The sequence below is a fragment of the Canis lupus genome, chromosome 16, assembly GCF_003254725.2.
Source record: "Canis lupus dingo isolate Sandy chromosome 16, ASM325472v2, whole genome shotgun sequence".
NCBI lineage: Eukaryota > Metazoa > Chordata > Mammalia > Carnivora > Canidae > Canis > Canis lupus.
In genome coordinates, this window is record NC_064258.1 from 16626494 (window position 1) to 16654443 (window position 27950).

The window sequence follows — 27950 nt, forward strand, 5'->3', positions numbered from 1 at the left end:
ACCTTAATCATCTCCTATATGCCCTGAATGTAGTCAATGGAGGGATGGGGCTTTAATATATGAGCAGAGATGGGGAGCACTGCGTGACAAGAGTCGTCCTGGCATGCCCGGGGCCTGGCACCCCCAGTGCGGCCTGGGAGTCTGCTGCCCCTGCTCTGGGAGTGACTTTGGGCGCTTCTTGAGAATACTCAGCTTGGTACTTGGCATCCCACGGATTTTGTGAGCTATTCAATATCCTTTGATAATTTTTTTTCTTTTTTGGTCCACTTAAACTAGCTGCAACTAATTTCTGGGTCTGTGGCTAAGCTCTCTGATGCTAGGCCGAATAGGACCCCTTTCCATGGAGTCCAGAACTAACTTTTCTGAATTTCCAAAGGGGATTCTCTGGCTCTTGCTCACCAAATATGATGAAGGCCAGCCCCCTCCTCCTCTCTCATAGCATTGTTCTGTTAGAATCTCCTGTGAAGGGTGCTTTGAGGCTCTAAGTAACAAAGTCTAATTCGAACTGGCCTGAACAATATCTGCCTTGGGCCAGAAAGTCCAGGGTGGGGCCGTGTGTCTTCTCTCTGTCCATCAGGGTTTCAGCTACTTTTCCTCATGGTCACAGGCAACTGCCAGCAGCTGGGGTAGTGTCTATGTTCATGTTGTGGAAGGACAGAAAAAAGATAGAACACTCTTCTTCATACCTCAGAATGGCAGTCCCCAACCCAAGTCAGCAGCTCTCAGCTGGGACCAGGATGAGTTGCCAGGTCTGTCCCAACTCCCAGTTTGTCAGGGAAACTGGCCATCCTGGGGCAAGTGCTCACAGGCCTGGAGGTGCCAGACTGAGCTCCAAGTGGCCCTTAAGTGGACTCGAGCAGAACAAGTCCAGCCAGCAGGGAGGGTGCGGAGCCTAAGACACAGATTGACCAGGGTGACCCCTCCAGAAGTATATCCCAGCAGTTCCCAGCTGTGTCATAGGAAAGGGGGCGGGCTGCCCAGGGGGGCTGGTGGAGTGCAGGATACGGGGCAGGCCTCCAGTTTCCGGTGGGGATGAAACAAAGCACAGGCCCAAGAATGACAGTAAGGAGGACAAGACAGCATCCCATTGGCAAAACCTGGGTCCAAAGTCAAGCCTTGATATGCTGCAAGACGCAGGCGCCAAGGTGGGATTCCACACAGCAGAGCTGTATTGGCTTCCGGGGAAGGGTGAGAAGGGGGAGCAGGGCAGGCAGGGGGAGCCTCAGACCGGATGTGGGATGACACCCGGGCATGAGGGGGCAGGGAGGATCGGATCGGGAGCAAGAGCCTAGGATGCAGCACGGCTGTGAGAAAGTTCTGGCCAGGCACGTGGGGAGCTGCCCCTGCAGGAAGAGGCCGACTAGCCCCTGTGCACTTGGCATCATGGCTTCTCCTCTGGACACAAGGACATCCCACCCTCAGCTTCCTTCTCCCTCAAGCATTAAAACCTACCCCTGGGAAAGAACCTTCTCTCAGTCCTTGCACCTCCTGCTTCCCTAGTGGCTCATCTCTCCCTGGAAAGGGGGCTTTGCTGTGATAAAGGAACGCAAATGGTTAACAGGCAGGGAGAACACAGAATTCCCTCCATCCTGAAAGAGTGAGGTTCTGGTGGGACCCACGGAGACAGCAGCCCGGCCTCCACGGGCTTCTCAGCCAGCACCATGGCCATCCCACTGTCAGCCAACAGCTCAACACCAGTCCCGGCTCGGGGGCCGTCACTTTCTTATTATGGATGTGCTGCTAGCACACCCAAACTGATAAGACACAGGCCCCAGGTGGTGACGGAAAGACATTCCTCCCTTCCCCAAAGCCTCCGAATCCTCTGACCAGGTCCCCACTTCTGAGCCTGCCTCCCCAGCCCCACATCCTGCCCTCCCCCTCCTCCCTCGGGTCTCTGCCTGCAGACACAGGGAAGCCAAGAACTGTGGGTAGGAAAGGCTTCCACCCTCCACTGAGGGGGAGCCGCAGAAGCTCTGTGCTGGAGTCACTGGCTCCTTCTCTCCCCCAAGCACCTGCTGAGACATGCAGGGGCTCTTGGGGTTGACGTCAATTCTGAGTCAGGGTCGGGTCACCTCTGAAGCATTGGATCATTTCCTTTGGCCAATGCACAGCCACCCTGGTGAAGCTTATGATCCCCCCAGGCAGGCCAGAAAGAAGAGGGGCAGCACATATTTTGGGTTGTGTACTGGGGTCCTTCCTCCAGGGACCCTGGACTTCCCTTCATTCAAGGGGTTCTGGGTCTACACTGGCTCGGGTCTGGGAACCGACTGTTTCTATTATTCCAGTTAGATTTTCGTTCACTTGACCTAGAACATGCCCACATATACAGATAAGAATGTAGCAGGCTTCCCTGTATCTCACTCCTGGGACTAGCACCATGAAGCAGCCGACACCCTACTCTGTGTAAGGCAGGCTCTTCCCATTGCTGCTTTGCTCTGCTGTCCCTAACGGTAACCAAGTCCATCTTGCCTTTGGTGATTAAGTGGTGCCACTTGGCCCCTGGTACCTGGGATCCAACTGTCCCCCTTACATTTAGGATTTCTAAGGCAGTGGCACCACTTCCCACTATAATTTCTGACCCTTGGAGAGGAGTGACCATATTGCTTTGCCAAGATGCTGGGGCTCCCCTTACAAATTATCTGTCACCATCTTGATGAGGAGTACGTCCTCTGGATTCTACTTGGGGTGGGACTGGAGGGTGGTGAGCAGGTCTTACTCTCACAGTCCAATGTCCCGAAGCCTTTAGATCCCCTTCCTCTGGAGTGTCCCATGGCAGGCCTGGCATTTCAACTCCATTTAGTGTTGGCCACCTTTGGGTCCATGTTTCAGCCAGCCATACCAAACAACCTGCAGAGCCCTTCCCCCTCCCCCAAAGCCTCTGAATCCTCTGACCAGCTCCCTGCCCCCAGAGATCTTCTGCAACCTCTTGGCAAGCCCAGGAGTGAGCATCTCCACTGAGTGAGCCACTCAGCCTTGCTCCTGTAGGCAATGCACTCATGGAAAGAGGTGACTCTCCCATGGGCTGTTCTTCTCAGAGTCTCCCAGGTCCGGAAAACCTGCAAGAACCCTTAGAAGGCTGGTCCTCACTCACCTGCAATGAATGCCAGGCCTGTCTCTATGTCCCAACTGCCCTGCTCCCCAAACCACACCCCCCACCCCAGGCTTCCTGGGTCTTTCTCAACCATTTTTCCTAAGGACCTCATGCTCCCAGGCCACCTCCTTAGGCCAACGCCAGTGTCCTAACCCCCTGCACATCTCCTAACCCAGAGTCACTAACCTCTTCCATCCCCAGTGCCTTGCTCTGTGTGACTGGCTAATTGGTGTTCAGCAGCTAAATGCCAATTTGGACGGGCTTGAAGAGACACAGAGGCCTCTGGGAAGGATAATGGAACAGCAGATGATGCCAGGATCCACATGCAGGCCACCTGAGCTGAAACTTGCACCTTTGCAAAGTCAGATGTTGGGGACCTGGGGCCAGTCACTGTATCCCTCAGATCACACTGCAGGTGGCTGCCCCTCGGGTTCCCATGGGGGCCCCATAACCCAGTGATAACTCAAGCTGGTCTCCAGTGGGTGTCGGGAGGCTCTCCCGCCTATGGGTGCACAGGCAGCAGCGGGGCTCATTTCACTGTACACGAAGTCAGCGCCACAAGTCTGGTACCAGGCTGCCAGTGACGAGGCCCACTGCTGCCTTGCAGGGCTTGCAGTCTTGGCGGGGAGAGATGACCACATCTGCTGACTGGTATCCACATACAACGGAATACTGTGCCATCCAACAAAGGAAGGAAATCCTGACACACACAACACGGATGAACCCTGGGGATGCCGTGCTAAGCGACATAAGCTACTCACAAAGGGACAAATGCCGCATGACTCTACTTACATGAGTTACTACAACAGTCAAATTTACAGAGACAGAGGATGGGGGGGGGGGGGAGGTGCCAGAGGTCAGGGGCCAGAGAATGGATGTTTATGTTTCAGAAGGGCAGGAAGAAAGTTCTGGGGATGATGGTGGTGGTAGTTGCACAGCAACGCCAATGTTATCAATGCCACAGACCTGTAGCTTAAAAATAGATAAATGGTAAATTTCATGGTTACATGTTTGTTTTTTTACCCCAATATAAAAAAAATGCAAGAACAAAACAAAAATAAAGAGGGGCGTTATCACTTGTTGCTACCATGTGTGGCTCATGGGCAGTCAGTTCCAGTGACTCAGAGAGGGGAGTCCCTGGGAAGGTCCAAATCCAAGCAGCCCAGGTGCCCCCACCTGCCTCTGAGCTGGACCCAGAGGGCTACTTCTAGTACCTTTGGCCCAACCACTCCCATTTCAAACTTACTTCTCACTGTCACCCATATCCATGCTCTATTTCACCTGAATCTCAGAGCCAGGGCCTTGAGAAGGTCTCCATAAATCTTTCATCCAATGTTTAAAAATGTGCCCTTGTTGTAGTGACTGGCGTTGCTGAGCACCCACTGTGTGAGGGCAGGGTGCTCACCTTCGGAGGGTTGCCAGCCACACCCTAGCGGGCTCAGCTCAGCCCTGTCCAGGTGGGTGTCCCCTTCCTGCAGCAGCCCCCTCCAGAACACTGTCCTTCCACAAAGATACTGGGGCCCCATAGATGCTTGTGATTACGGGGAACTCTTTCAGGCTTTTGAACATTTGACATTTTATTTTAGTTTTTGTTTTTGTTTTTTTTTTTAGAAGACTTTATTTTTTTAAAAAGATTTTTTATTTATTCATGAGAAACACAGAGAGAGAGGCAGAGGGAGACACAGAGATCAGGCCCCATGGGGAGCCTGCTGCAGGACTCAATCTCAGGACCCTGGGATCACACCTTGAGCCAAAGGCAGATGCTCAACCACTGAGCCATCCAGGCATCCCTAGTTTTTAGATTTTTAAGACAGAACAAAATGCATTTTAAAAATGCACATATTTCATGCGGGGAATGGTAGTGAATATTTCTCTCCTGTGAAGCTGAGTTCTGTTTTCCTACAGGATGAGAACGAGGTAATCCCACCCCTTGAACCACTGGAAGGCTCTTCCTACCCCTTGCTAAGCTCACTCCTGCCCCTGCCAACGTTACCAACTCTTTCAACTCCTTTTCATAGAGGACAGGATTTTCAGGTCTTGTATCACCCTGATAATTAAGTCCCTGACCTTGAAAAATGTTTACAATCCCACAGAAGAATTAAAATTTAAGATTAATAATAGAATAAGGCCCACCCGGAACGACTGTTAATAATTCAGTATTAAATCCTGTGATTTGGATAAAGTAGAAGACAGATGAGGCCTAAGCAGGGGAGGCTTCTGTGCCCCTGTGGCCCCGGGAACGCTGGCAGGGGACTGGCCATCCCATCCCAGGCCTTTCTGCTTTTAGGCTGGGGGTGGGGGCGCGGGTAAAAAGGTCCGAACAGCTACACCAGACACACCTCGAAATCTGTTTGGGGACTCGCAGCTGAGCAGGCTGGGCCCTCCCCCACCTTGATTTCCTTTGGTTTTTCTATCCCAGGGATGAGGTGATCTATTTTTAGTATAGAGGCTGCTGTAAGTGAGAAGTTGCTATAGCGACAGCTGGTGGTTACAAACCAGGTCCTGCTACAGTTCCCAGTCATAAATAAATCCCAAACGCCGAGCCCCGGGAAGCACACAGCTTTAGAGATGGGAGGCTCCTCCCGGATCCACCAGGGACCCCGCCTGCAGTGCTTCAGTGTGCAGTGAAGAGGCTGAGCCCGAGTGCTTGCTGGCGGGGGAGCCAGGCAGGACGTGGGGTGCCAGGCACTGCCTTTCACTGCTTCCCTGGGGGACTGATGCTGTGCCCCAATTCACCAGGTGAGGGAAAGCACCTGTGTCTGCGTAGAGCTAGATGATGGGCGGAAGGAGTCGATGGTGAGCGCAGGGCACCAGGTGAGGAGGTGTGGAGATGTGCAGACATGGGGATGCCTGCGGGGCTCAGTGGTTGAGCGTCTGCCTTCAGCTCAGGGCGTGATCCCGGGTCCGGGAATCGAGTCCCACATGGGGCTCCCTGCGTGGAACCTGCTTCTCCCTCTGTCTGTGTCCCTGCCTCTCTCTCTCTCTGTCTCTAATGAATAAATAAATAAAATCTTAAAAAAAAAAAAGTGCAGACATGGCCTCTGCTTAGAGACTAGCCTGGGAGAGGGGTGCTGCACATACAGCTGAGGTATCAACCGGGACTCCCCGTATGTGCGCTATGACCAGCAGTCCTTGCACGTGTCCAACAGAGGTGTGCAAACGTACAAGAACACTCACAGTGGGACTGGGTCAGAGCCCCAAACCGGAACCCGCCCATGTCCCTCCAGACAGGTGGGTGGAGGAGTTACCGTCTGTGCAGAGGACCGGGTGTTCCTCCTCTGGCGACTGAAGAGGGTGAACAGTAGGTTATGGCAGCAGCCGGGCCACATCTCACAACGAGCAAGGGAAAGCAGCCAGATGGTGAAAACCAAATCGTGTCTGGACCCATGATAGAACATTCCACACCAGACCATGCTGATCTCGGAGGGGAAGTGCCCCAGAGGGAGTGTGGGAGAGGCTTCTGGGGTGCTCTCGTGAGGCTCTGTCCTCGATCTGTGCATTGAGTTACACAAACCTGTTCAAACTGCAAATTTGCGACCTATAGGCAAATCCTATAGGATTCGTACACGTTTCCCTAGGCTTCCACTTTAGTAAAGTCTACATTGACAAGGTTTCAAAAGTCAGTGTTGCATTGTTGATCAAGTATCAATGACGCAGTACCGGAGGTCGGTTTGTGTGTGGGTGCTGAGACCTTCTAAGAGCAGTGGACTCAAGCCCTGTCTGGTTACTAGTCCAGGGACAGAAGTGCCAGGCCTGGACCTAAGGACAGGGTGATTCCAGGTGATCTACCACCAGCCACAGGAGCTCTGCTGTGGGACTACGCAGGAGAAGGGAGGCTGGTGTAGCTGGGAAGGGGGACTCTGGACAGGCTTTGGTAGGCAATGGCAATCACCCCCAGGCTGGGCGCACCTTGAGGGCTCCTGGCCCACAGGTGCCAACCTGAGACACAGCTCGTCTTCCTGGGGTCCCCTCCAAGACCATTACTCAGGTCCTGGCCACAGCTGCTCTGAGGTCATCTGGAGACTATGGCCACCTCTGTTTCTCCTCTGATCAGTTTTGGCTGCACTGTGACCAGGCTGAGTCACCCAGGAGCATCCCCATGGCTCACAGACTGCCTGGGGCAGCAGCCAGAGTGTGGGTGAAGAATGTGGCAGAGAAAGGGAGGCTTTGAGTGTTACTGCAGCCAAGGGGGTACAGGTGGCCTGCCTCGCACATATTCAATAGAGGGAAGCTCTATGAAAAGGGTGCCCAGAATCGCGGGGCCAACGCTGCCTGCAGAGGCCTGAGACACTCATCTCCCTTGACAGACTGCCGTGTGTGCCTGACATGTCTCTTGGCCTCAGTTCTCCCATCTGTGAAATGGGAACACCCCTTCACCATCCCCTCTACCTGCCTTAACAGAGTTCTTGGATATAAAACATTGTAGAGCCAAATCATGTGAGACCATCCCTAATAGCTCACAGTGATGTCCCTACCACCCAGGTCAGCACTCAAGGTCCTGGCTATGTCCCAGCACCAGCTCCTTCTCACACTGGCCTCCCTCTACTGTACCACATGACTCCCTCCTGCACCTGGCTGGCTGCTGCATGGTCTCCTACTTGTGCCTCAAGGCTGGCGACCAGGGCCCTGTACACATCAGTGCAGGGAGACATCTGCCCAGAGACACCCACCTCAGAGCAACAGGGCAGCCCGAACACAGGTGGCAGGAGGTGTGAGGTAGGGGCTGCCCCAGGGGCTGGAAACACCTGCAGGCCCCTCTCCTGGGGGGGCGGGGCAGGGGAGGCCAAGGGAAGCTGCTGCGGAGGCCCTGGCTCTTCCCTCTGGACCATCTTCTAATACCCTCCTTGGCTGACACCCCTTCTGGAAGCCCCAGCCTGGCATTCTAGGTTCTGTCAAACCTGGCACCATTTTCTTTCTAGAATTTTCTTTGACTGCCCCCCCCCCCCCCCCCCCCCGCCGTCTCCATCACTTCAGCCTCACCACCCAGGTCCAGTGCAAAGAGAGCCCAACTCTGCCCAAGCCCCAGAGCGTTGAGCACCAGCGCCCATCCCGGGGCCTCCCCTGTAGGCAGGTGTCCTTAGGCCCAGCCAGACCACAGGCAGCCGTGAGCCACATCTCATATGCTCACCTCATTTTTATTTTTATTTTTTTTATTTATGATAGAGAGAGAGAGAGAGAGAGAGAGAGAGAGAGAGAGGCAGAGACACAGGCAGAGGGAGAAGCAGGCTCCATGCACCGGGAGCCCGACGTGGGATTCGATCCCGGGTCTCCAGGATCGCGCCCTGGGCCAAAGGCAGGTGCCAAACCGCCGCGCCACCCAGGGATCTCTCACCTCATTTTTAGCACCCGGCTAAACACACATAATAGTACATACATTTATCTGACAGATTACCTTGGGGTTTCTGGCTTATCTAATGATTTACAACCAGATACACATCAGAAAAGAAATGTGTCAAAACCTGGTTCGTACAGAGTCCAGACTGCACGGCCTACTTTCAGGCTCAACATGAGGCCCAAAGGGCTGGTCTGAAAGCTGCCAGCGTGCCTCCCATCATACCCATCTCTCTCCATGGTGGAATCTTTTCAAACTAAGTCCTATTTTTTTAAAAAAAGATTTTATTTATTCATGAGAGACACAGAGAGAGAGGCAGAGACACAGGCGGAGAGAGAAGCAGGCTCCCTGCAAGGAGCCCGATGTGGGACTCGATCCTGGATCTTGGGATCACGCCCTGAGCCGAAAACAGATGCTCAACCACTGAGCCACTCAGATGTCCCACTAAGCCATATTTTAAATCCACAGAAAGGGATACAGTAATTTCAAGAAAATGACTTATTTATATAAAGCATCAACGGGTCTCATTTTTTTCAGTGTAAGTTTAGAATATCAGCATTTTCTTAGAATGAGTCTTCTTGCATATACTGAACACACAGCTCTAGGGAATATGGAGCTTAACCAAGGTCAGTAGCATGCCTCAGAGACAGGGCCCTCCTCCCAGCATGGGCCACCCCCTCCCACTGTGCCTCAGTGTCCTCCTCTGGAGGAGCAACACCTATGTGTAGGGAGAAGCTCACAGATCACTTGCATGGTCCTCCAGTAACTACTCAGTGTCCAGCACAGATCAAGTTCCACATTAGGTTCTACCTGTGAGGATTTTGTTCTCCTATTTTACGGAAAAATCTGAAATCATAGTGGCTTCAGCAATGGAGAGGTTTAGTCTCCTTTCACACAGAGGAGGTGTGTGGCAGGTAAGCCGTCCAGAGCTCTATGGTAACCCCAACTCCTGTCTCTATATTCCACGGTCCCGAGTCCTTATCTTTGTCCTCAGCAGTCACCTTAGGGTCCAAGATGGCTGCCAGAGCTCCAGTCATCACACCTGCATTCAAGGCAGGTGGAAGGAAAGGGGAGCAATGGGGAACCACTGTTCCCCTCTTTTACGAGTCTTTCCCATAAGCCTAAACAACATGCCACTTTGCAGCTCCCTTAAGAACACTGTCACGGGTCCTTGCAAGCTTTGTGCAGGCCACAGACTGAGAACCAGGTCCCGTTCTTGAGGAGGGGGTGGGTCACAAATGTGGGCAACAATCGGATTTTGTCAGGGGCAGAGAACAGTCTCCACCCCTGAGGAGTTTGGTGAGTCCTGGCATCGTCTTTTCTATCAGCCTGGAATGAGGGCATACTCCCTGGGGGCCACGGTTCTCTGGGCACTCGGCACCCTTGAGCCACCTGAACAATGCAGAGCTCCACAGTGGAAACCTCCAGCAGAGCTCCACTGTTTCTTGTTTGGGAGAAAACCTGCTTTTTCTAGGTGGCCCCGGGGACCCACCTCCTGTGAGGCTTCGTGGATCTCAGCGGGAACATCCGGAGCAGGTTGGGGCCCAGCATGCATGCGGGGGCGCTGTGCTGGGTGGGTGCCACCCGGGATGACCTTCCAAGTGCTGAGACACCTGTGTCACTCCCCTGAGCTCTGGGCTGCCATGCTAAGGGCCTCTGACACAGCAGGCCTGGACCCCTCGTGGCTCCCCTCCCACTCCTCCCCTGTCACTAGACACCCTAGCTGGTGACCTCAGCCTAGAGCCACCCTCCCCTCCCTGGCCCCAGCCCCCACTGGACCCTTCTGACAAGATCTCAGTTTACCCTTTAACGTTTATCATCCTTCATCCTACGCTTTTGGGACCTATTGTTATGTGTTTGCTCAAAGTCTGTGTGCTTCCCCACTGTGTCGCCTGCAGCCACATCCCACAGGCTATGGCTGGAGCTCAACAGAGTAAACAACGGAGATGGAGCGGGACATGCAGACACCAGAAGAGGCAGTGATGCCCATGCAGGGGGCCAAGGTGGGGCAGAGAACCAAGGTGAGGGCGCAGGCCGAGTGGAGGAGCTGTGCCCAGTGGGAGTCAGGGCGGTGAGGCTCAGGGAGGCCTCAGGATGGAGGCAAGCTGGACTCAGACCATCTATTCCACATCTCCTGAGGAAGGTTCTGGCCAGGCCACACCTTCCCATCACGTTCTTACAGAAATAAGGGCACAGACTCCACACCAGGCGGCCACAAAGCATCCCTGCCATCTGCCCGCCTGCCTGCCAGGCACGTGGTTGGTTCATGGCGGCACCTGCACCCTCACCCCCAGATGCTCACATGGCACTTTCTGCGGCCTACAGAAACCCCACTGAGGACACACAGCCCTTCACCTTGGCCCACAGGCACCAGACATGTGCCCCATACTCGAAAGACCGTGTCCTTGAAAGGAAAGGCAGAAACCCGCCCCCCAGAGGGAAGTAGCCTAAGGGGAAGCCGGGTATGCAAGGCCCAGGAGCCAGGGTGTCTGGACCCTGGGTGCTGGAGGCTCAGCTCTCAAGGAAGCCAGACTGTCCCCCTGCAGAGTTGAAAACACTTGGAAGTAAAAGGTAAAGAGGAGTCAGAAATATGGGAAAGCGATCAGATACGAACTATATTTTCTGATTTTCTGTGTTCTTGTTCTGAAATCTGAGTCCTCACCCATGGGAGAGAGGCTGCCCCTCCCAGGGCCACCAATTCTTACACAGAGCATGCCTTCCATAGGCAAACAGACCAATCCAGAGCCCCTACTCAGTACCTCTCCTCGGGTTCTTACACTCAGAAGGCATGATTTGCACCCCCTCCCAACCCCCGGCCTAACCACCCAGGGCCAGGGACCAACAACCAGAGACAGCCTGACACCCCCACAGCCTACTGGAAATATTCAAATTAGCCAATTCTGAAGCCGCTAACCCTGCCTGGCCTTGCCTTTCCTGTGGAAACCCCAATGAAGGCTCCCGTAAACCCTCCGTTTGAGAATACATCTCCCCATCATCTACAGGAGGCCTTTCTCTTTTTCCTTCTTTGCTCCATACTGGCAGACATTAAAAGGTTTCCCAACATATATACACAGTAAACTGCCAACAGAAAAGCTTCAAGGGACATACGTGTTCATTCCAACTAACCAAAATTTCCCAGAAACTTTTGATGGAAGTGCATCTGTCCTGAAGGGGCTTCCCAAGGCCTTCCTTTCCCCAGGGACTGAGTATAGAGACAGCAGGTGCCAGGCCTGCCATCTGAAGCTCAGGGGGTCCTGTTCTCTGCTGGGTCCAGCCTTGTCTCCCAGCAAAGCTGTGTTTCTGAGGAGGAAGGGGCTGTAGGTGATCTGGTTTATAGATACAAAAGTGATAGAGAGATGGAACGCAGTCTTGGCTGGGTCCTAGTAGTTTCACCACTTGTTTCCTGTTCTTGATGAAATCCTTGGCATTAGCTGATTCGTGTTCCATCTTTTAACCTAACATGGGGCTCGGCCAAGCATTTCAGTGATCTGAGTGACCCAAACTGGCTTCTGAACCTGCCTTGAGCCTTCTACTCCCTCCTTCCCAGCAGTGCTCTTGCTCTGGAGCCCCAAGACCAGGTACCTGTGGACCCACTTTCACAGCCAGGGATTTCTCCAGGCCCACCGTCACTGCATGGCTCTGGGGCCACTATTCACACTGGACTCTTCAGGCCAGGCATAGTTGTGACCTGGGGCCTAGCTGGGAGGGCACACGCGCCCTCCTGGGGGCTTACACTCTGGACCACTACCCCTGTCATGGGATACCTGTGAAGGCCAGCCAGGGAAGGGCCAAGGCCTGGGCCCAGGGACATGTGGGACAAGAAGCCACGTAGGCCCTCAAGGAACATCCAAGGGCTGGTGCTTGAGAGCATTTGGACCTTGTATGTTTTTTCTTCTCAATCATTAAAGACAAACTATTACTTGAAGACAGACTTCATCCCGCTCTTTAAATGTACCAACTTCTTGATTTCATCTAGAAGCAAGAAGCCCACACAATGCTTTCGGCTGCCCAGGCTCCTGGGCCCTAAGACCCACCACAGGCCAGGTCCCTCTGGGAGGTTCTGGATAATGGAGCATCAGGGTTTGTCTGACCCCAGCCAGTTATTCCAGCCCTAAGCCGAGTCACCGAGCCATAGGACGCTTCTCTACCACTGTCCAGACTCACTGTGTTTAAATCCCCCCTTTTCCTGAGTGTTCTTTCTCCCTTACTTCTTTATGTACTCCGCCGGCCCTGCAATCTCATCTCACTGCCTATCAGATACCTGTGGTGCCAGCATCATTTGTGCAGCGTCAGACCAGGGCTCCCCAGAGGACAGCAGCTCCGGGATCCATACTGCTTACACGCTACCTAACCTCTTGGAGCCCATGAGCACCCATTTCCTTGTCTCTGTTGTCACTCAGCCTGCTGCCAGGATGCTCCCCTCTGTCCTGCTGGGACTGAGAAAGGAAGGGGCATGGAGAGTGACAGTTCCAGCCACCACTGTCTCCCCCAGTCCTCCTCCGAGACCCTGGGGTCACCACACAGATGGGGAGCCAAAGGACAGAGCAGGGGAGCACACAGCCCGAGGGAACGCACACCCCGAGCCTCTGTGCCTCCCGCCAGCCTGAGGGGTGGTGACCACCTGCCCTGCTGAGTGATCCAGGGAGCCTGCAGAGAGGATGAATCCGGAAGTGCTTAACTGAGATTTTCTCAGGAAGCCCTCAGCCGGGCCATGCCTTCCACCTGTTGTCAACCAGGGGCCCGTGTCCAGGGACCGCCAAGCAGCACATGGTAACGGCTGCCCAGGGGAGTCAGGGAGAGGAATGAAGAGCTCCTCCAGCAGGGGCGCAGGGTGGGATGGAAGGGGGCCAGCGAGCCAGGCCTCTCTCTCCTGATTTCTAGCTGAGATGGGCATTCCTACACTGTGTGCTGCTCCAGAAACACCATGAAATGCCCTCCTGTAATCCTAAAGGCCTCCATCCCTGACTGCTACGGACTCTGAAGGACCCCCCACACACACACCCTGAACACCCCATCTTTGCAGATGAGATGCTGTATCTACAGGAGTCCTCTGAGCGAGCACAAATTTGGCAAAGAGAATAAGAGCCAGGGCTGAGCGGTTCCAGGTGGGCACCAGGCCCACAAAGAGGCAGGGTGGGGGCTGCAGTCCCAGGGTGGCCGTAGGGAAAGCCCAGCCCTCAGGGCCCATCAGGGCTCTCCTTGGCCTCCAGGGGCTCCCTCTCAAGCAGATACGACCTCAAGTCCTCTGCACATCAACACGACAGTGAATAACCTGGCCGCCCGAGCTCACCCTCCCACCTGGTCTCCCACTGAGCACTTGGGTCTGCCTCCTTTTGTCCATACACTGGCCTCTTGCTGCTCCTGGAACACAGCAAGGTGTCCCTCCTCAGCATTCAGGCTTCCACCTGGCTGGAATGACCTGCACACAGGGGTCGGCATGGCCTGCCTCCTCGTGTCTCTCAAGCCTGGGCCGAGGAGACCTCCTGTAGAGGTCCAGTAGACCTTCCTCTACTGCACTCACCACCGCCTGGCATCGCAAATGAAGGCTCACTTGTCTGTTGAACAAGCCACAAAGGACAAGTACCATGTGATTCCACTTGTGTGAGGTTCCTAGAGCACTCAATTCATAGAGACAGGAAGTTGAAAGGCAGGTGCCAGGGGCTGGGAAGGATGGGATGGGAGGGGCTGTTTGATGGGTGCAGAGTTTTAGGTGGGTGTGATGGAAAGTTCTGGAGATGGATGGGGATGGTAATTGCACAACAATGTAAATGTACTTACTGCCACTGAACTGTGCACTCAGACGTGGGTAAGGTGGGAAATCTTACCTTACCACAATTTAAGAAACCATCTCAGGGGTCTGCCTCACTAGGGGTGGTGGGTGTCTTGCTCACTGTTGCACCCCAGACACTGGTGAGACTGTCAGAGCACCCAGCATAGCTGAACCTGAGGATGGGAATGTGACACTGTTCTCCCTACTTCTCTATATGCTTGAAAACGTCCATGACAGAGAGGTAAAGATGTGTGTTTGAACGAAAGACTGAATGAACACTGGTGTCTTTCGAGGTGACCGCAGTTGCACGAAGGCCACGGAGGGATGGGCAGGGAGCAGAGGGGGACAGGCTGCGGGAGGCAGGACAGACCACAGACACCACTTTCCAGCCAGGCCCGCTGCTCGAGGCCAAGGGCCAGGGACACTCCCCCAAGTACCATGCCCGCTGCAGCTCCGTTTGCAGAGAGCTGGGCCTGGCAGTGTGGGGGCATGAGTGCACCTGGGCATGAGGAACTCTGGAACTTTTTCCAGAAGTGGTTGTACATGGATCCTGAAGAAGACTAATGGGAAGGGGAGGCTCTCTGTAAAGCAAAGACGCATCAGATGTTCTGGTCTTCAGGGTCACTGAGGTACCCCTGCAGCACAGGGACAGAGCGCCAGCTTCTGGATGCACTCCTTGGCTTCCTATCTCCAGAGGGGTCCCCAGAAGGGATCCCTTAAGACTCCAAGTACACACATCTTTTAATTACTCCCCTCTAGTTGCAGAGGGTAAAGTTGCTGCAGCCAATTCTCGTCTATCTCGTCTAGCATAATCCTTCCTAGTCTTCCTTTTACAATTTTTATTATTATTGCCACAGGCTCTTTGTCGACATAATCTGGATGTCTGTGGGCCAGAGAGGCTGGAAAGTCAAAATCATCGCTTCCTCATCATACAGAGCATGAAAACCTGAGGTGCCTGACTCACTTTGCAGGGGAGCTGGGAAGGCACTAAACTCTGAGGCCAAAACGGATGAGCTTTTCATGAATCTGAACTTTCAGGGTGTTTTATCACAAGTCTTGAAGGTTCCAAATACCAAGGAGAGTCAAGCACCTTGCAAAGCAAAATGCCATCCAGGCAAATACAAATGGACTTTGTGATTGCTGACCAGCCATGGCCTGATTCGGTTGCTCTGGCCAATCAGGAGGCTGTGGAGACAGATGTGTGCGAGTGTGTGCACGGGTGTACGTGCACACACAGGTGCAGCAATGATGTGTCTCAGCCTGAGGAACTGCAGGAAAACCAGCCAGTGAGACAGAGTGTGCCTTGTTCCAGGAGGAACAGCTCTACCCTCAGCTGTAGCTGAGGACATGGTGAATGGCTCCCAGGACAGCAGGCATGGTCCCGGAGGGCGAGGACCCAAGCTGACCACCTGAGTGTTCTTGATTTGAGGGAAACGGAGCTCAAGCACAGGACATTGTCATCACCCTCATGGAAGCTTTCTTGGGGGGCACAAGAGACTTCCTCTAAAACTCTGTGCTTCAGGAATAACCGTCGGAAAGAGTGGATCAGGACGGCTGAAAGGGAATTCAGAAAACAAGAATCCCAAAGCAATATACCTGCTTATCAACCAGGAGCAGTGCCTCCCATAACCAGCAGTTCTGTAGTGAGAATGTGTGATAGGGTCAGAATGACAGATGGGGCGCGCCCTTGGGGACACGTTGCTGTCCCTGAGGAGCCAGGAGATCACAGAACAGGTGACCGGACTTTACAGGAGGGATGGTTAAGCCGAGTCCTGAGGGGTGGCTGAGGGTTAGTGAGGCACGGAGGGCAGGGGATGTCCAGTGGACACTGTGCTGTTTTTTCATTCAGCATCTCCCTGCCTGGCACTGTCAGAGGGGCCGACACCTGCCATCAGGCTTTGCTCTTGGCTCCTTGCACATGGAGACTAACAAAATCAGGACACGCCACAGACCTGGATGCCTGAGCTTTGGCCACCTCCAGCACCTCAGCCTGCTTCCCAAGCCCCTGAGGGAGGTTCTGGAGGGAGCCCTGATTTTCCTGACCCCAGTCAGAGCTGGCATTTGTATGTGAGCACTGACAAAACTTAATCGACATTCAAATATTATTTTTTATCTCCGAAGCATAAGAGATATGATGACAGCCAAATTTTAAGTGCAAGAGGAGAAATCACAGTCTGGCAAATAATAGGCTTTTAATAATGGGTCTGCCCATCCCCATTAGCAAAATGAGACTTTTAGTTAAATATTGGGTTTGGATTTAATTCCAAGGTAAATGAGTGTTTATTACTTTATTATTTAAAAAGAGTCTTCTTTTCAAACCACACCTATGACTCAAGTCCAAGACATCTGCCATTCCTTTCCGGGGCAGGGGCATGCGTCATGCTCCTACCTAACCTCACTATAGCATCCTATCACACACTACTCCTGATCTTTCACAAGGTTGAAAACTCCCTGGTTCCAGGGATGCTGTGTCCTTTGGTCACACTCCCCAGGGTCACCAGCCTCCCACTGGGGCCGCCAGAGGCTTTCTGGAAGTAGCTGGTTAAATTGGATTAGCAAGCGAAGTCAGCAAGTTTTATATCCATCTGTTTGAGATGTTTTGCCAAAGTCATTTCTCTACTACAACGCACGAGGACTGTTTTTTGTTTTTGACACCATGTAACATTCCACTCAAGAGACACAATTTAAGGCACTGCTCAGCTCCCCCATCTTCACAACCTCTGGGATGTACGTGTGGCCCTGTTGCTCAGGAACATCCCACGGCAGACAGGCAGTAGCCACCAGGAACTTAAAACGAAGAAGCCTGCCATCTAATTTTGAGTAGGCAGGTCTTACTTAGCCAGGCTTCTGGGAGCTAAGACTGCTTTGGCATCTACCTGCCGCACCAGCCAGCCAGCCAGAGGGAAAACCTACCCCAAATCCACAGGTCACTGGAAGTGCTGAATTGCAGACGCTCCCCCACCTGTCCTGGTCACAGTGGTTCCCCTCCCTGTGTGTGGAGAAGCTGAGGCAGGTCCCAGAAGCCAGGGAGACCACAAAGCAAACTTCTCCCCCAGGGGACACAAATCAGGCTGGTGCTTTTTCCCTCCCACATTAACCCTTGATCGGTCTGATTACTCAGCCACAGTGCCTAGGGTCTGTCCCCTTGACCCATAACATTAGTCTTCTCTAGCCACACACATTTTACCTTTAACAGCCAAAATAGTCCCAGCCCATTCTTTCTTTTTCCCAAGCTGCCGGTTTTGCCTAAATGAACGACAATCCAATTGCTCCCTAACCCCATCGGGCCAGGTGTGGTAAAACAGAGGGGACAGTCTCAGAATAGCGTCGGGCAGTTCACTGCAAGCATTACCATCAACAAGGAGACCCTTGTCACCCGAGTCCTCTAACTACCGCCTGGCAGTTAGTTCCGCACACAGCTCCTGCTTAGGAGGCTGTGCACACACACACACAAACTGTGGGGCATCCCCCCTCTGGCCCAGGGCCAGCAGAGAACCGGGCAAAGGGCAGGGTCCTACCAAAAAGGCCATGGGGCTCCGACTGGCGCCTCTCAGTGCTCCGGTTTGGATCCTTGTGCTTCTTGTTCCCCCTGAGACTGCCGAAGCGCTTCATGAGTAGCTGTGGCCCCACGAGCAGTGGCATGTGACCATGCCAGGACCCGCAGAGCCCCGCGTCAGCACCAGGTGGCAGGGAGCCAGGGCAGGGGCAGCATCAGCCGGCAGGTGTGGGGCAACGGGGCACCGGCAGCCTCAGCAAACAGGAGCCCTTGAATCCAGGGGCCCTGGCCAGGGGCCCTCACGCCCACACAGGTGGGTCCCTCTCAGGGCCGGCAGCCCGGGGACTTGCAGGGCAAGCCCAGCGCAGTCCTTCCTCCGAGGGAGAGCTCAGCTGCCCCCCTGCACGCCTCCGGAGTAGCCCGCTGGCCTTAAGTAGGCAAGACACCGCTTCGGCACAACCTGCCGCGGGTTTGTTTATGTGGCTAAGGTCAGCAGAGTGCTCAGGCGCTCCAGGGCTTTTTCCTCCTTAAAATCAGAAAAGGAGGCAAGACTAAATAGGCAAGCGGCGCCCCGGCCCGCAGGTCATGTGCAGATCTGCAGATGTCTCTTTAAAAAGACTGTAAAAGGAAACCGCCCTGGACAGACAATTCTTGGCACCAATTGGCCGGAGCACATTCCCATTATGACATGACATCACACAACTATTTTGATTCATGTGTTCCAGGGTTCCACGGGGTCAGGAGGCTCCAGCTGCTTCTTGGTAGAGGAGCCACGGGTCCCCAGGCTGGAAATCACGGAACCTATTATTTCAGCTCGTGCTCCTTCGCGATGAGAGATGCGAGATCACCTGTGAGGTGGGGCTACAGGGACCCCTGGAATTCCCCGGAAGGTTTCTTCAGCAAATGCACACTTTGAGCCCTGGGCTTGTTAAGAATTGTAGAATGACAGAGCTTGCATTTATTTATTTATTTAGTAGACACCACACTCCCAGGGAGCCCCACATGGAGCTGGAACTCACCACCCTGAGCCCAAGACCTGAGCTGAGATCAGGAGTCAGATATTTAACCTGATTGAGCCACTCAGGACCCCTAGAATGACAGCGCTTTTAGACAGAGATTTTAGAAAGGATCTAATCCAGCCTTCTTCCATTACAGATGGGGAAGTTGAGGCTCAGGAAGGGGCTGGGACTTAACCAAGGTTCTGTAGCTAACGGCAGAACCAGGGCTAGAATTCTAATCTTCACTTCTAAGCCAAACCCTGATCTAATAAAACACAACAAAAAACCCATACGTGTTTTGCAACTAATAAACCAAACTTTAAAAATACAATACAGAAAAATAATTTTTATTTTTATTATTTTTAAGATTTAATTATTTATTCATGAGAGACACAGGCAGAGGGAGAAGCAGGCTCCCTGCAGGGAGCCCGATGTGGGACTCAATCCCAGGACCCCGGGATCACAACCTGAGCCAATTTTTAAATTAAAAAAAAATTTTTTTTCTGATATCTTCACTAGATTAAAGGGAAGTTACAGGATGTGCTATTGACTAGCTTTCTGATCTCAAAAAGTTACTTCTCATTTCTGGGCCTCAATTTCTACTTCTGTGTATCAAGATAAGATTTGATCACATTAGGATTTCATCTAGTCCAGAAGTCTGAACTTCTAATGTCTGTTCGGTGTGCCTTTTCTTTCCTGCTGGGACTGATGGACAGAAACAGTGATCAAATATTTGTAGCAAGCATGCATGAATGAACAAACAAAATAGTTTTGCCTCAAGGAATTTGCAAATAACAAGGATAAACTGTAAAGCAATAGTAACTGCATAAAAAAGGCAGAATGTGATCAATCCCAAGTGGCCAGTATAGACCATGAGTGCCATCAACACACATGGATGGAGGGGCAATTGTGTGCCCCCCACTCTTGGAAGGGAGAGCTTGAGTTGGCCTTGAGGGTTGGAGGGTCCTGAGGAAAGGAAAGAGGCCAGGTCAGCACAGCCCCTAGAACAAGCTGCAAGACCCACCTCTAGTTGGGTCCCCCAGTGTACAAGTGGATCATCTCTTGTTAAAAATGGTAGCCCAGCCCAGGTGGCTTGGCAGTTTAATGCCTGCCTTCGGCCCAGGACGTGATCCTAGAGACCTGGGATCGAGTCCCACATTGGGCTCCCTGCATGGAGCCTGCTTCTCCCCCTCTGCCTGTGTCTCTTCTCTGCCTCTCTCTCTCTCTGTCTCTCAAGAATAAATAAATAAAATCTTAAAAAAAAATAGTAGCCCATACTTACTGAGATTAAACTCTGAAAAAAACAGCATAGGTAGACTTTTCCCACCACTGAGATTTTTCTTTCTTTTCTTCTCTTTTCTTCTTTTCTTTCTTTTTCTTTTTTTTAAAATGTATTATCAATTCAGCTCCTAACAGAAGGTGAAATGTTCTCCTGATTTAAAAATAAAACAGGGGATCCCTGGGTGGTGCAGTGGTTTAGCGCCTGCCTTTGGCCCGGGGCGGGATCCTGGAGACCCGGGATCGAGTCCCACGTCAGGCTCCCAGTGGCATGGAGTCCTGCTTCTCCCTCTGCCTGTGTCTCTGCCTCTCTCTCTCTCTGTGACTATCATAAATAAATTAAAAAAATTAAAAAAAAATTTTTTTTAAATAAAAAAAATAATAATAATAAAAATAAAAATAAAACAAGGGCAGCCCGGGTGGCTCAGCGGTTTAGCACCGCCTTCAGCCCAGGGCCTGATCCTGGAGACCCGGCATCGAGTCCCACATCAGGCTCCTTGCATGGAGCCTGCTTCTCCCTCTGCCTGTGTCTCTGCCTCTCTCTGTCTCTTGTGAATAGATAAATAAAATCTTTAAAAAAATAAGTAAAAATAAAAACAGGGACGCCTAGGTGGCTCGGTGGTTGAGTGTTTGCCTTTGGCTCAGGGTGGGATCCCAGGGCCCTCCCTAGAGGGATCCTGCTTCTCCCTCTGCCTATGTCTGCCTCTCTTTGTGTCTCTCATGAATAAATAAAATGTTTAAAAAAATAAAACAAAATAAACCAGGAGCACCTGACGACTCAGTTGGTAGAACATGTGACTCTTGATCTCAGGGTCATGAGTTTGAGCCCCACATTGGGCATAGAGACTACTTAAAAAGAAAAAATAAATAAATAAAAATCCACCTAAAAAAATAAAAGCAAAGCAGAACTTCTTTAGGAAAAGGCTACTGAACACGTGTTCCAGTAACAAAGAGTCATACTTGATTAGAAGGAAGATGAAAAGTTTTTGTCTAAGCCAATATAATATTCTTGTACTATATGATAAAGAATGGAGTGAGAGAGAACATTTCAAAGCTTAGTGACTAAATAGGAGTGTAAATTCGTATGGAAAATAAACAATGACTTTGGCGCGCCTGATGGTTCTGTGCTTTGTTTCCTGGTCACTCACTCATCAAATAGTTATTAAACCTCCACCAAATGTACAGGACAGTTACTGATGGAGGAGATTAGTGCTACAAATAATTCAAAGACTTTCTTGTCCTCTAAGAACTATATTTTAATTACTAAAATAATAATCCTGTTTGTTGAGTGCCTACCATAAGCCAGTTGGAGTCACCTCACAGTTATCTAACTGCAATCTTCCCAACACCCTGTGAGGCAGGCATTAATACCATTTTATTTAAAGATGAACAACAGGGGTGCCTGGGTGGCTCAATGGGTTAAGCATCTGCCTTCAGCTCAGGTCATGATCTCAGGGTCCTGGGATCAAGCCCCACATCAGTCTCCCTCCTCAGCGGGGAGCCTGCTTCTCGCTCTTCCTCTGCCTCCTCCCCTGCTCATGCTCTCTCTCTCTCACTCTCAAATAAATAAAATATTTAAAAAAAAAAAAAAAAGTGAGCCAGAGAGGTAGCTTGACCAGGATCACACAGCTAACAGTTGGGAGAACACAGACTTGAATCCTTGTTATATGATTCCAAGGAAAATTCACCACCAGCATAGCAAGAGACTGGGCATTGCCCTAGGCTGAATGTTACGGGACGCAGAAGACCCCTGGGGACTGACTGAGGTGCTTTGGAAAGCTGCTCTATTCTCACTGGCACTTTTTGATCTTCAGGCTGGTGGGCTTAGAGGAGAAAGAAAGATGGACCATGTTTGAAAGTCCAGCCTGAGATACGGACCAGCCCTGCAGGTGGAGAGTCTATGACACCTGACTTGACAGAGAAGCTTGCTGTGCTCTGGAAAGACAAGGCCAACCTGCTCACCAACCCCATAGATGCATGCAGGTTGCGGGGCAGAGGAGCAGGAAGCCTGCTGTTTCCTCAGTGCTGCGTGGCCAGGACTCACTGCTGTGCTCAGCTCAGGGCCCTACACTGTCTGAATTCACTCAACAGGAGCATCTGGTGCTTTGTAGAGGAGCATAAAGCGGAGAGAAGGTAAGTGTATCACCCAGATCATCCAAGGCCACTATTTTGTTACTGAGATGGTAACGGAATATTCTGGAAAGAAATAGTGGACTTGGTCTAATTCAGCAAAAAGTTTTTGGCTCATACAGTTCCCTGTCCTGCAGGACAGATCCTGGAAAGCTTGAGATGGAAGGTTAAGGGCAGCTTTCAGCTTGACAGACACAATCCCCAAAGAGACCCCCCACCTACACCAACATGGACTTTTGACCTCACTCGAAATGTTCTTCCCAGGGTCGGTTTTACCCAAGAGCAGAGGAAAAGGCTGCTGGCGACACCTGAGTTCAGAAACATACAGGCAGTGGTGTTCTGGAAAATGCTAAGTGGGCAGATCTTTGGGAGGCGGGGAGGACAGGTTTGTGGTCGGCCACACTCCGTGGTGTAGACGCTCAACAATGACCTATTTCAAGGCACCAGCGGGGCTCAGACAGTCTTGCAAGATTCCTGATAATTTAACAATCAGCTCGCTCACCCCTAGGGTCCTCCTGTTTGACTCACACGTGCCTACAACATCTTCAACTGGAGAGGATGCTTCTTATGCCACAGAGAGATGAATGCTGATGTGCTGGCAGAGGGGACCTGGTCACACTGAGGTTCAGTCACCAAGGACCCTGCCTCCAACACATTGACTGAGGGGCCAGGAGAGATGATCATTCACTCCCTTCTTCACCGTTTCCACCAGCTGATGGTCTCGAACGAACGGGAGCGACACCGCTTTACATAGCTCTGATTCAGCCAGCAGGAATATGTTCTGATGGAATGCTTTCCATACTTGGAACTTTTTTTTTTTAAGGGAAGGGCTGGAAGAAAAGGAACTAGTGGCTACCAAGATGGAACAGCCTTTTTTTTTTTTTTTTTTTTTAAAATTATGTATTAGAGAATGAGAAAGAACATGAGAGCACAAGCGGAGAGTAAGATAGAGGGCCAGAGGCAGAGGGAGAAGTAGGCTTGATCCCAGGACCCTGAGATCATGACCTGAGCTTAAGGCAGACAACTTAACCAACTGAACCACCTAGGGGTCCCTGGAACTTCTTTTAAAATGTATTTTTAAAGGTTCTGGGTCTTTCTAGATCATACTTTACAAGTCACTCGTTGGGGCTGGAATAGGACCAGGTGACTGGGGCAAGAGATGGCTTCTGTCCTAGCACTTGCCCCAGGCTGAGGGAACACGGCCTCCCTGATCAGCACTCGGAGGTTCTACAAGGTTGGGGGGGGGTGGAATTATGGGTAATTCAAGTTGCATTGTTTGTTTTTTGTTGTTGGAACTGTAGTTTTTCAACTATGAACCTACACCTGACAACCAGAAAAATAAAACAGCCCTGAAGAGTAGTACTTCCTGCAGACATGGCATACTGTGTGCTGGCTTCATTATTTTGTGTGTTTGTGTTTTCTTTTCTTGCGACTCCCTGGTAGTGGGAGCCTCACCTGCTAGGAGAACCAGAATCAGCACTGGGTGGGTGAGTTCTTAGAGGTGGCTCATGAGTCAGGAGGCAGGCCAGGGAAGACAAGCAGGCTGTTGTCTGGGCTCCTCAGTCAGCATGGGGGCAGCATAGCCTGACCCGGGGTGATCTTGACAGAAGGCCCTGGAACCAAGGGAAGCGGTTGTGATGGATCCCCTGCCCTTGGCCAACCAAAGGTCTGCACTCCCCCGAAGGCAGCATCCTTAGGGTGAGCAAGGTAGAGGGCAGGGCCACAGGGTGACAATGGGGGACAGGTGCCCTTACCTTCATGTGTGCATTTTACCAGAGGGGACTCTGTGCATAGGTGAATGGTGGTGCAAACCATTCAGCAGCAAGAGTGTGGAGGGGACTGTCTAACGAGTGGCACTGCTGGAGATAGGAGAGATGGAGAAGGGACATCAAAGGGAGGGCAGACAGGCCAGCAGGACGGGCCAGGGGCCAGAAAACTCCCTGTGCAGCCTGCTGCCCCTCCACACTACGAGCATTAGCAAGTGCATGAACTTCTGATGTGTGACACCTCCTGGCGACCCTGGTGATCACCAAGATGCAGGTGATCTAGGAGGCCTTGTTCCCATAGCCTGGGGGTGACTGCAAAGATATAAGACCTCCATGGCCCCAATAACTTGGTCCCGTTTCCAGGCTTCTGGTTGTGGCCCCAACCAGGACGTGTCCCCTCTCTGCAGTAGACAGCATGGGTGATGCCAAGCTCCCCTTGTCATCCCATCCCTGTACACACAACTGTGCGCAGCAGCAGAGGGCCCTGACTGGTGAGGGGGTCCCCATGGGGTCACGCAGGTCATTGGGACAATCCCATCCATCTCCTTCAGGAGCTCAGGTTGGGCAGTCCAGGGAATATTCACAGGAGCAATCCACTCTGATGCCCACTCTTCCTGGGGATTTCTAGTTATATTAAAAAAAATTTTTAAGGCCCAAAACTTTATCATTGAAGTGACTTGGGTACTGTGTTATGTGCAGCTGTGAACTGACCAAAATAGTCACAAGCAGCCAGGATGAGAGAGAAGCACCTAGGCTCTGCAGACCATGCTCACTAAAGGCTCTTGGTGCCCTCAGGATGGGTTCTCATGGCCCAGACGCACCCCTCAAACATGCCCTCACACCCGGGGTCAAGGACACCTTCCACTTGAACAGAGTATAGAGACTTTTCCCAAAGTGCCACGTGGGGAGGTAGGAGGCCAACCCTTGCTGTTCAATTGAAGAAATAAGAGAGGCTCAGAGAAGTAAAATGATTTGCCCAGGATCCCACGGAAGGCCAGGGTTAGGGCTGGCATCAGACACAGGGTCCAGTTCCCCCGTCCTGGGCCTGTGGGATCTGGGGTCGCCTCTTCTCTGTGGGAATGCGCGAAGAGTAAATAAAGACACTTCAACTGAAAATTCACTCAGAGACCTTTGAGGACCATGTGATAGTACCTGAAAAGCACCCAGATCCCTGAAAGTCTATGAGCCAAACAGAATCCCATTATGTAAGAGGGCAGTGGGCCCCTCGGAGCGGGGGCAGCCACACGCGTTAGCACATAGTTGCTCATGCTCTCCTGCTGGTTGCAAAATACTGTGTCATATTTCATGGAAAGTTCTAAAGGTCACCATGGCACTTGACTGTGAGTGAGACTGCCGTGTCACCTCATGGGGCTTCCGTGTCCCTTCCCTGAGCTGTTTATGCAGCTGAGGCTCTGAAGAGTGACACACCCCCACCCTGCCTCAGGCACCTGTGCCCACACTTGCGAGTCACTCCAGCACGCGCACAGCTCACTCACAGCTGCCCCACGAGCTAGAGTTTTGAGACTCCAGTTTGAGTGACAAGAGGGTGATTTTTTTGGCAAAGACAAACCAAACCACCTCGGCGTAAATAGTTCAACACACACCAATGACATCTAAGCCCCATGACAATAGGGGTATCATCTTTAAAAATACAGAAGTGCTCAGGAAAAGTGAGAAACGATGGCAATAACTATTTTTAGCATGCTCAAGTGTAGCACCTAGAAGTATGAATCCCTAGATGGTCTTAAAATCTTCCAGGGGGTTGGGCAGCCCGGGTGGCTCAGTGGTTTAGCGCTGCCTTCAGCCCAGGGCGTGATCCTGGAGACCCGGGATCGGGTCCCACATCAGGCTCCCTGCATGGAGCCTGCTTCTCCCTCTGCCTGTGTCTCTGCCTCTCTCTCTGTGTCTCTCATGAATAAATAAATAAAATCTTTAAAAAATAAAATAAATAAAATAAAATCTCCCAGGGGCATCATGTATCCTATGGGGCCCCCCAGTGTGTGTGTGTGGGGGGGGTCATCATGGCCCTTGTAGTCCCTGGGGGTCTCTCTGCCAGGCCAAGAGCTCTGCGGGTGGCAGAGACCAGAGCTGTTCCCAACTCCAGCATTCAGAGGGTCCAGGGTGAACCTTGGGCTCTGGAGCTGTAGAGCGGTGCCTTTCACAAACTAGATTCCAAAGATTCTAGAGGCCGAGCATCTGGATCTTCCATTTAGTTCTCTCCCTGAGTTATGTCCTGGAAGGGCCTGAGTGATAAAGGAATGTGCAGAATCCTTGGCAGGGGTCAAGACCTCATCAACTCCCCCAGAGTGTGGCCACCTAAGTCTTCACCTCCCAGGCAGCCAAGCACGGTTTCTGTTTCCAGAATCCGGGGCTCCTCGTGGAGGCCGTAGCTGCTTTTCTCCTTCCAACATCTAGAAGCCACTGGTTTAAAATGAGACCTGAGCTGAAGTTTGCCTTTAATCTGTTTCTTCTGAACAGCGACATATACCATGAAACAGGACGATAAACAGGAAGGTTTTAAATTCTCAGGTCCAACATAGCACCTGAAAGCCACATTGGCTTCACTTATCAGGATGCGATTTTGAGCCATTTAGTTTATTCTTCCATTTTCCTCTCATAAAAGAGATCATAGCACCACCTGAGCCCATTCCCTGGAAGTTCTGAGGGGATCAAATGAGATAAAATTGTAAACGTATCTTGAAAGCCACAGAGCATTGTACAGACAGAGAGCATTGTCTCAACCTTCAAGCAGCCCGGAAAGAGCCTTGCTGGCTCAGACTCCGAGGGCCTCAAAGACATCCATGGGGAAAACCACAGCAAAGCCTCAGTTACTGAAAGGCACCTCCTTGGGCCAGACCCAGGGCTGGCTGCCTGGACTCAGCGTCGGGGTAGGGAGCTGCTAGGAGCAGCCCGTGTGCTGGTCCTGCTCCCAATCTCCACCCAGGACTCACGAGTAATTGGACAAAACCCCACTCATCAGCCCAAACACTCAAAGCCCAAGCATTTTATTTCTTCAGTGAGGAACCAAGGGACTTTGCTACTAATGATTTACTCTTTTTAACCACACGCACAAAGAATATTGGTTCTTAGCACCATGTTGCAATGGGGGCTGCTATTCAGGCAAGAACACGGCTGCAGAGCATGCAGCTGGCACAAGTAAGGAGACAGGGAGGATCAGAGGGCAGAAGCCTTCACAGTACATAACGGGGTCCCTGCATCTCAGTGCTGGCTGCCTGGGTTTGCCGGGGCACATCACGGGGCAACCCGGTCAGGGCCCTAAATCATCTGTAAAGAGTGATGTTATGTTTCATATCTTTTGAATGAGGAAATGGCAAAGTGTATAGTGCATCTAACACTTAAAAAGATGCCTGTTGGGTGCTTAATGGTTTAAGTTTCAAATATCCAGCACGTAGGCTGGATAACGTCCCTAGGCTGGTTCACTTCTTGATATTGCCAAGATATCAAAATAGTATTCAGACTGCCTGCTGACACAGATTGACCTTACCCCAAACTGGTCGGATGTGACCGTCGTCACCGTCTCACCTCGACTTCCTTTCCATTACTCTAAAGGAGGTGATACTGCCCCTAAGGAAGTGAAAATGGCTCTTGGAAAGGTGCACGTACTCTTTTCACATATAAAGTGCAGGTAGACACATAGTATATACGTAGTATATGCTACATCTCTTCTACTAAAATTGCAAGGGGGAGATTAGTAACCAATGTTTAAGAAGGGTACTTGGGGTGGAGGGTGATAAAAAGAAAAGGCTGATTAATTTTAAAAAGGAAGGCAGACAGGGACTTTGCTGAGTATTCGTCATCCATCGTAATTAGACAACATACAAGCTGTGACAGTGATAAGCCACAAAATAGTTGAATGTGTACATAATTTTGAAAGATTCCTTTCAGGTTTGGGTACAGCAGGCAGGGGACTAACTGCCTTTCAGTATCCATCACTGAACTGTTTGGTCTTTTTTTCAATCATGTGACTGAGCTGCTTTACTGAAACGAAAATGTAAAGAGAATAAAACATGAACAAAAAAAAATTTCATAATTGGGGATCAGTATCTACAGCAAGGAAAATCAGCAAGG

At 51.6% G+C, this 27950-nt stretch overlaps 1 protein-coding gene and 1 long non-coding RNA gene across 8 annotated transcripts in view; one reads left to right on the forward strand and one right to left on the reverse strand.

Annotated features, from left to right (window-relative positions):
* Positions 1–27950, reverse strand: part of PRKAG2 (protein kinase AMP-activated non-catalytic subunit gamma 2) — a 264514-nt gene that overhangs the window by 131005 nt on the left and 105559 nt on the right. For 2 of the 7 annotated variants that reach the window (XM_049094701.1, XM_025452424.3), the window contains exon 1: positions 17712–18317. The exons of the other annotated variants lie outside the window; for them this stretch is intronic. In XM_049094701.1, the coding sequence (XP_048950658.1) occupies positions 17712–17835 (124 nt within the window). In that variant the 5' untranslated portion in view covers positions 17836–18317. Of the gene's footprint in view, positions 1–17711; positions 18318–27950 lie in introns of those variants that run through there. 7 annotated transcript variants of the gene reach the window in all.
* Positions 18401–23473, forward strand: LOC112663465 (uncharacterized). Its single transcript, XR_003139248.3, has 3 exons — positions 18401–18544; positions 21780–22098; positions 22604–23473. It is a non-coding gene; the product is annotated as an uncharacterized LOC112663465 (long non-coding RNA).